This window comes from Phyllostomus hastatus, unplaced genomic scaffold, assembly GCF_019186645.2.
Source record: "Phyllostomus hastatus isolate PE091 unplaced genomic scaffold, TTU_PhHast_1.1 phas_scaffold_78, whole genome shotgun sequence".
Taxonomy (NCBI): domain Eukaryota; kingdom Metazoa; phylum Chordata; class Mammalia; order Chiroptera; family Phyllostomidae; genus Phyllostomus; species Phyllostomus hastatus.
The window spans coordinates 116,330,605-116,340,165 of record NW_025334041.1 but is presented as its reverse complement, the minus strand read 5'-3'; the positions used below and the strand labels follow the sequence as shown (position 1 = coordinate 116,340,165).

Here is a 9,561-nt window from a genome sequence, read left to right as displayed (position 1 = left end):
GATATTTGACATTTAATGAAATGCTTTCTCTGGAACTATATGGCACATTTTGAACTATGTGGCATTTGGCACTTTTCCTTTAAGTTCACTATTGCTGCATTTATGTTTTAATTATTTAATTTATTTTAATATTTAAAATTATTTCAATTACAGTTTACATTCAATATCATTTTGTATGTGTTTTGGGTGTATAGTATAGTGGTTAGACACTCATATACTTTACAAAGTGGTCCCCCCAATATTTCCAGCATCCACCTGGTACTGTACATACTTATCACAATATTATTGACTGCATTCCCTATGCTGTACTTTTTGTCCCTGTGACTATTCTGCAACTACAAATCTACTTATTAATCACTTCATTTTTTCATTTAGCCTCTCAAACTCTCCTCCCTTCTGGCAGCCATCACTCTGTTCTCTATGTCTATTAAGCCTGTTTATTGTTTCATTAAAAAAATAGTATTGCTTTTTCGCAACGGGTTTGCCGCCAGAACACAGGTGTCAAGAAAACCACCACTAAATCAAAGCCAAAATGGGAAAGGAAAAGGCTAACATCAACATTGTGGTTATTGGACACATAGATTCCGGCAAGTCTACCACTACTGCCCATCTGATCTACAAATGTGGCGGATCGACAAAATAACCATCGAAAAATTTGAGAAGGGGGCTGCTGAGATGGGAAAGGGCTCCTTCAAGTATGCCTGGGTCTTGGATAAATTGAAAGCTGAACGTGGGTGTACTATCACCATTGATATTTCCCTGTGGAAATTTAAAACCAGCAAATATTACATGACCATCATTGATGCCCCAGGACACAGAGACTTTATCAAGAACATGATTACAGGAACATCTCAGGCTGATTGTGTTGTCCTGATCGTTGCTGCTGGTGTTGGTGAGTTTGAAGCAGGTGTCTCCAAGAATGGGCAGACCTGTGAGCATGCCCTTCTGGCTTACACGCTGGGTGTGAAACAGCTGATTGTTGGTGTTAACAAAATGGGTTCCACTGAGCCGCCCTACAGCCGGAAGAGATATGAAGAAATTGTTAAAGAAGTCAGCACCTACATTAAGAAGATTGGCTACAACCCTGACACAGTAGCATTTGTGCCAATTTCTGGTTGGAATGGCGACAACATGCAGGAACCAAGTGCTAATATGCCTTGGTTCAAGGGATGGAAAGTCACCCGGAAAGATAGCAGTGCCAGTGGAACCACACTGCTTGAAGCTCTGGATTGCATCCTGCCACCAACTCATCCAACTGACAAGCCCCTGCATCTGCCTCTCCAGGATGTCTACAAAATTGGTGGCATTGGTACTGTCCCTGTGGGCTGAGTGGAAACTGGTGTTCTCAAACCTGGCATGGTGGTCACCTTTGCTCCAGTCAATGTTACAACTGAAGTAAAGTCTGTTGAAATGCAACATGAAACTTTGAGTGAAGCTCTTCCTAGGGACAATGTGGGCTTCAATGTCAAGAACATGTCTGTTAAAGATGTTCGTCATGGCAATGTGGCTGGTGACAGCAAAAATGACCCACCAATGGAAGCTGCTGGCTTCACAGCTCAGGTGATTATCCTCAACCATCCAGGCCAAATCAGTGCTGGATATGTACCTGTTCTGGATTGTCACACAGCTCATATTGCTTGCAAATTTGCTGAGCTGAAGAAAATTGATCATCACTCTGGGAAAAAGCTGGAAGATGGCCCAACGTTTTTGAAATCTGGTGATGCTGCCATTGTTGATATGGTTCCTGGAAAGCTCATGTGTGTTGAGAGCTTCTCTGACTATCCTCCTCTGGGCCACTTTGCTGTTCGTGACATGAGGCAGACAGTTGCTGTTGGTGTCATCAAAGCAGTGGACAAGAAGGCAGCTGGAGCTGGCAAAGTCACCAAGTCTGCCAAGAAAGCTCAGAAGGCTAAATGAATATTATCCCCAACAACTGCCACCCCAGTCTTAATCAGTGGTGGAAGAACGGTCTCAGAACTCTTTGTCTCAATTGGCCACTTAAGTTTAATAATAGAGGACTGGTTAATGATTACAATGCATCATAAAACCTTCAGAAGGAAAGGAGAATGTTTTGTGGACCATTTGTGTGTGTGTGTGTGTGTGTGTGTGTGTGTGTGGCAGTTTTTAAGTTATTAGTTTTAAAAATCAGTACTTTTTAATGGAAACAACTTGACCAAAATCTGTCACAGGATTTTGAGACCCATTAAAACAAAGTTTAATGAGAAAAAAAATAGTGTTTGTGTGCATACTTAGTAGTAGTATGACAATACACCAAAAGAACCCTGGGCCATGTGCTTTGAGTGACAGAAAAATAAAAAAGACTCATAGGTTGATTTGTGTGGACATCAAGTTGAGTTTGTATAAGTTTCTTTCTTCCCCAATTGGTATTTTTATTCTCCACTGTAACCCCCTTTCTTGTTTGGTCATTATATCAGAGTCTTTTACCCAATTTCATCTATTTCTGAATTTTTTCAACTACAGTCTGATTTATGCTCTGTTAATTTTTTAAATCCTCACCTGAGGATATGTTTATTCACATTAGAGTCAGAGGAAGGGAAAGAGAGAGAGAAAGAAACATTGATCGGTTGTCTCCTGTATGCCCCCTGACAAGGATGGAACCCACAACCTTGGTATGTGCTCTGACCAGGAGCACACAGGTTGAACCCACAACCTTCTTTTTTTTTTGGTGTTCAGGATGACAGTCCAACCAACTGAGCCACCAGGCCAAGACTACTCTGCTAATTTTGCTGCAAAGTTTCATATATTCCTTGGACAATGTATTGAATACTTCCATTAGTGTGTTCCACAAGACTCCTTTAAAATTGGCCCCAAATGGAACTAATTTCTCTTAAATTACTCTCTTCTTACTAATTTCAATAAAGGTATTCTTTATTATCCTAAAAATAACTACATTATATTATTTCTATTTCCACATTACTTTTACATCTAGATTCTTTGTCCATATCTTCACTCTTGCACTCCTGATTGCTCTGAAATTTCTAATTAAACTCCTGGTCTCATCACTCCCTTCACTTCCCTTACTGCTCTCTTTCTTACCTAGCCCTTATTAAAGAAAAACTCTCATCAGTGTTTCATGCAGAGCCCTGTATCTTGTTATTTACTGGTTAATAGGCTTCTGTCTATTTTACCTGTCTAATATCTATTTGTTTATTCATTTATAATGGAAAGTTTTATAAACATTATTGATCCACTACCCAACCTTAAAATCAAGACTTTAGTCATGGCCTACATGGTGCTGCACCTCCATTACCTTGAGTCCCCACTCTTGAATATCCTCTTGTCCTGAGTTCTGTACTGATGTTTTGTTTTTGTTTTTAATGCTTTTATTGCATCCACGTTTATTCCCACAAAGTGAATTTTTGGTTATTTTACTTGCATATAATCTTGTGAAAAGTTTATCTATAGTAGCACTTTGAAACTTACATATTTTCAGCATATATTATTATGATAAGAGCAATCAAATTATAGCATGACTCAATCAAATTACCTTGGACCATTCAAAAAATAAAATATTTCTCTATTGGCTGCAGTCACTGATCCCAATTAGATGGGCATTGTGTTGATATTACACAAAGGGGTGTCAGGAGGACCGTGTCTGCAATGATGTCTGGGGTCATTTGTATGTCTATGCCCAGCAGTAAAGATGAATAGAAACCACATCAACAACAACAATAACAAAAAGAAGCAGTACTATGTGGCCTCCCCTCTTCTGAACTCCATGGTTATGGTAATGCCACCTTTTCTCTTGAGTTCTCCCAGTCCCAGTGAAAGTAAGTTCTTCCCGAAGTTAGTAACTTTTAAGTTACAACAGTGTTCATCTTTATCTCCTTTAGTTGCATTCAGAGTACACCTATGTGTCTAACTTTCTGTTTTAAGTCTTCTTTGTTTAAACATTATGCATATGGAAGAAGGAAAATGGTGGCTTTCTTGGAGGGAGTGTAATCTCAGTGGTGCAATCTCCTTCGTGTATCCTGGTGGTCACAGCTTCCCCCTACTCTTTTTTGGGATCAGTTGGAGGAGTAAGGCAAAATGGTTTAAAACAGCAAGATAGTATAGTATGATATTTACTTTAGCAGCCAGTAGTGAAGAGATGGGTTATCCTTTGGCTCCTTATAGTGTAGCCGTGATCCTCCACCCCACTATCCACGTTTTTAGAAAGGATGGAAAGAAGGTAAGACTCTTACTGGGGATGAGAGGATTGTTAGTTGGATCTAGAAAGCTGTGAGGCTGTGGGAGGTCAGCTTCTAAGGTAGGGTTGGACTAAAGATTAGTATATAGGAGTAGTGAGTAACAGAATAGAGACAACCCCCCACAATAGTATAGTTCAGAAAATTGCAAAGTGGGCTGAGATCAGGTAGGGGTATTGAGAAGCATTTACAATTGTATAGACTAGGTCTTACTAGCAGTAATAGTAAAGTGACAGTCTTGTGGCAGAATCGATGAGGTCTAGATAACAAGAATAAAGAGTATAGAACCTTGAGAAGTGTATTAATGGAACACAGATGAAGGATAGTAACTTATCAACATCTTGTGACTGAGATACCAGGGGGAACCTATCAAATGACAGTATAACCAGCCAAGCAAAGAAGATTATACAGAAAGAAAAAGAATACCAAAATATTATTAAAATAAAAAATGTCGTAAAAAGTGAGAAAAAGATAATACAAATTTACAGTAAACTTGCTAGATTAAAACAAAAGGAAAGAAAAGCAGAAGATGTGGTGCAGGAGAGCTAAATTTGGGAGTGGAAAGAATAATATTAGGTTGAATGGAAGAGAAACATAAGGGTTTGCGAGATATAAAAATAATGAGAATTGAAAAAAAAAGTCACATAAAACACAAGATAAAATCAGTCAACCAACAACAGCCAGAGAAACCAATAAAAACCAAACAAAACCAAAAAACAAACAAACAAACAAACAACAAACAAACAAAAAACCTCTTGTTGGTTTCTAACTGGCCAGACCAGTTTTTCTGATCTTGCTAGCTTCAGCTGGCTGAGGGGCCTTTGAAATGCTTCTCTCTCTCACAACCAGAACTCAGCAAGTCTGTCAGGTACCGGGGGCACTCCAAGACACACTGGTGCGAGAGAGTCAGTCTTCCCGATGAAGGTGCGGGAGCCCAGCCGTTTCCAGCTCAGTGTTCCCCGCCAAAGCGCACTCTGACCGGGAATGTTGGCGCCTTTCCCTGACTCTCCCAGTCGGGCTGGCTGGAAATCTCTGAGCCACCACTGAAGGAATGCGCCCCAGCCCCTCGTCCCTCCTGGGATCGCAGCACGCGATTCCTGCCTCCCTATGGGGCGCGAGCCGAGCACTGCCGGCTTGTGCTCTCCACTGATCTGCACTTTCGACTGGGGGTAGAGATGCCCCTGGTCCTGTTGGCTAGAGGCTCTCACTTCTCGGCCTCTGGGCGGGATTTCATATTCCCTGGGCAATTTTTTCTCAGTCCAACTGGCCAATCTGTTCCTTCTAGCAACCCGTTCTCTCCTGGAGTTGCTCACCCCCGTATTCGGGGGAGGGAGGGAGCAGCAGGAGGGAGTGTAATCTCCTTCCTCTATGCAGGGGAGAGAAACTTTCTGATGTCCTGCTTTCAAAAGTGATTCGGCAACCCAGCCCACTTGCTCTGCCTCTCCACTGATCCGCGAGTTTCCCCCCTCTTCACAGAAGCAGAGAAAAACGCTGCCTACAGTAAAGCCACCATCTTCCTCTCCCCTCTTTATTTTAAAAATATATGTTTTATTTAGGGATATATATATATATATATCCCTAATGAAAGGTTAGATCAAAGTTCCAGAAAAAACTACAACCAAGTGATTAAGAGATAGCCAACCTATCAGATGCAGAGTTCAAAACACTGGTAGTCAGGATGTTCACAGAAATAGTTGAGTATGGTCACAAAATAAAGGACAAAGTGAAGGCTATGAAAAGTGAAATAAAGAAAAATGTACAGGGAACCAACACAAAGGGAAGGAAACTGGTACTCAGATCAATGATTTGGAACAAAGGAAGAAATAAACCTTCAACTGGAACAGAATGAAGAAACAAAAATTCAGAAAAATGAGGAGATGCTTAGGAACCTCTGGGACAACTTTAAACATTCCAATATCCAAATCATAGGGGTATCAGAAGAAGAAGAGGAAGAATAAGAAATTGAAAACTTATTTGAAAACATAATGAAAGAGAACTTCCCCAATCTGGCAAAGGAAATAGAATTCCAGGAAGTTCAGAAAGTTCAGAGAGTTCCAAAAAAGTTGGACCCAAGGAAGCACACACCAAGACACATTCTAATTATATTACCCAATATTAAAGATAAGGAGAGAGTCTTAAAAGCAGCAAGAGAATAGTATAGAAAATGGAGAAGCCAAAGAACTTATATGTATGACCCATGGACGTGAACTAAGGTGGGGAATGCTGGTGGGAGTGTTGGTACAGGGCAGAGGGAAATAAAGGGGAAAAAAATGGGACAACTGAAATAGCATATAAATAAAATATGTATAAAATTTTTAAATACTACAAGATACCACTTCTAAGCCATTGGAATAGTTAATATCAAAAAGGCTGACAATACAAATTTTGTGAGTATATGAAACAATTAAAACTCTCATATGTTGTTATGTGAGTATAAAATGATAACTTCACTTTGGACAACTCTTTGGCAGTTTTGAATAATGATAAACATAGAGCTATCCTATTATCTAGCAATTCTACTTACATGTATATACCTAAGAGAATGCAGACATATGTCCACAAAAAAACCCTTTTTCAAAAATGTCTGTAGCAGCCTTCTTTACAATAGCCAAAAATGAAAACAACCCAAATGTCCATCAACAAGTGAAAAGAGCTAAATAAATTGGGGTGTACTCATTACATGAAATACTACTGATTTTAAAAAAATAATGCTTTCCTGGTACATGCAAGTTCACGGATGAACCTGTATGTATGTCTGTGTCACGTGTGGATCCGTGTTAGCAGGTGCAACTGCTTGGTCACACGTGCAACAGCTAGAATACTAGGTGTCTATTTCTACCCATCTCTCTTCAGTTTTAGTATCTATTGTCTGCGAGTTGTTTTTGGATGGATTGTGAAATCATCTGATATTTCCTCTTATTGGAAATACACTGCTCTCTCCCCTGACCAGCCGGGAAGCTTCGAACACCATGGTGACAGTCACTTGTCTGTTGACTTAAGATGACCTCTTGGCCAGACCTGATCCGGAAAACCCGTTCCTCCATTAGTGGATGAACTTCTCCTTGATTTCACTTCTCTTCATTTTTCCTCACCTGGGAGGCTGAGGACAGGGGGTGGCCCAGAGCAAAGGAATCAAAAGACCTCTCTGCCTGTTTTTGGTGTCAACATCAGCCCAGTGTGAAGGCAGCTGGCCAGCTAGCTCAGCAAGTATTTAATGGAAAAAAAAACGCAATAATGCAGTGTTTTGCTTGAGGTTTTGCCTCTGTGTAGCTCCCATGTGGCCACAGCAACTAATCTTGCAGGGCTCTGGGAAGTTACATAAGGTCAGCCCAGTTGCGTAAACAGCCGACAGAGGAATTCTCGCTTTCATAACAATACAGGCACCATGCGGACAAAAATGGCATGACAAGCATCGAAGAGCAATCCAACCTTCCCCAAGTGCTTTCTTCTCTTCCAGGAGGCATCAGCTTTGGCTGCCTGTTGCCCATTCAAAAGGATTGATTAGTCAGTGGCAAACCAGCCACTCATTAATAAAATGGATCATCAAAAGAAAGATTCAGAGAATCAATGAGCTGTCCTATGGAGTAGGTTAGCTCATACAGACTCTGTTTCCACTAGGAAAGACCAACTTCATGGAAAGAAGCCAGAGGGAAATTACCACAGATTTCCCTTTAATAGAACTCTTGGTTCCAGAGAGCCCTTTGCTCTCTGTCTAAACTTCAGATGTTTGTTTGCTGGAGAAAACCTTCAGGGAGCCACAAAGAGCCCTTTAATCACGATTCACTCCCAGTTACAACATTCCTTTTTTTTTTTCTTTATGGTTATAACATTCTATGCACATAAGGCAGCAAGTTACTCAGTACAGAGATAAGCCAGAGGGGCTGGAGGCCTGGCATAGTTTTAGACTTTCAGTAAAGGGTAGGAAGCAACTGACAGCTTGTAGAATAGAGACTCAGGCCACTGTTCTGTCAGAGGCAGCCTTGATCGGACACCTCGGAAGGAGAAGTTCTGCTGTTTACATCTGTGGCAGGCAGATTGGGACCCAGTCTGCTATAGACGTTAGATCCACACATGGTGAGTTGAGGAGTGTTTGCATGAAAAATGTCCATGAACTTGCATATCCTGGGGGGAATTCCCTCCAAACTTTGTCTTGCGTTGACACCTAGAATTTAGAGTTGAGTTCAAAGCTGATGGGTACAGGTTTAGCCTGAAACCAAGTGAGCCCGAGATCATGTATCTTCAGGGATTTGTGGGTGAGAAAAAGAGAAGAAGAAAGAGCCGCAAAGGGAGCAGAGGGGAGTTGAGGGGACTGTGAAGCAAGCTATCAAATCAACAGCAGTTACTGAGCCCTGTGTGGCTGCACCATGCTTTGTGCTAAATGGTACAAGGTTGAGTGAGACATGGGCTCTGGACCACAGAGGGGACAAGACATAAACCCATACAATGATTAAGAAACCATCCTAGGCAGCACGTATTCTGGACCATGTTGTGTAGGACCGCTGGAAATTGCACGAACAGCAAAGCGGCAAGGGGAGAGAGTCTGGCCTCCCTCCAGGGATCAGGGGTGCTGGTAAGACAGACGTGAGACTTGATGAGGATGCTGAAAAAGGGTTTGGATTCCCTAAAAAAATACACAGGGAAGGGGAGCCAGTCCTGGTTTGGGTGGAAGAGGAACAAAGCTCACAGGGGGGAAATGAGTACAGAATATTCATGTGCCAGGAAGAAAGTAAAGTAGAGAAAGAGAGGAGATGGGTGTTCATACTGATAAGAACTAAGCCATAAAGGGTCTTGGAAGCTGATGAGTTTGTTGGGCTCCATGCTTTAGGAAACGCAAAGCTGTGGTAGTAAATCTATCAGCTCAGGGGCCAGGAGTGAGGAAAAGGAGGTGAATAAGGTTCTTGCAAAATTTAAGGGGACACCAAGAAACTCAATAATCAAGATAAATAATATTCCAGTGTAGCACTTATAAGACAAATTGATGTAAAAAATCTATGATGAATAAAGTATCAAGCTTCTGAATAAAGACGGGATCGGTTACAGTGGCATGCTGGGCCATATTAAAGCCTGCGACAAAAGCCGAACTAAAGTCATGCTGATCTTGTCCTCTTTGGAAATTCATAACATATACTAGCATGTTAAAGGCTTTGAAAAATACTGCAGAAAAGAACCCCACATAACTTTGTTTAATCCTGCAGATCCCAAATGCATTTATCTACCCAACTTTTTTGCAAGCAGTATCTCATATCAGTGCAGAGACACAGGTGTCCAACACATGGTCCACGGGCGGCATGCGGCCCAGGAAGGCTATGAATGCAGCCCGACACAAAATCTTACATCTACTCAAAACCTTTTT

General features: G+C 41.3%; 1 protein-coding gene across 1 annotated transcript; it reads left to right on the top strand.

Annotated features, from left to right (window-relative positions):
- Nucleotides 1–517: 517 nt before the first annotated feature.
- On the top strand, nucleotides 518–1,929 carry LOC123811715 (elongation factor 1-alpha 1-like). Its single transcript, XM_045828144.1, is given in 2 exon segments — nucleotides 518–629; nucleotides 632–1,929. Coding segments are annotated over 2 exon segments (1,383 nt in total). The 5' UTR covers nucleotides 518–532; the 3' UTR covers nucleotides 1,918–1,929.
- The last annotated feature ends 7,632 nt before the right edge of the window (nucleotides 1,930–9,561 follow it).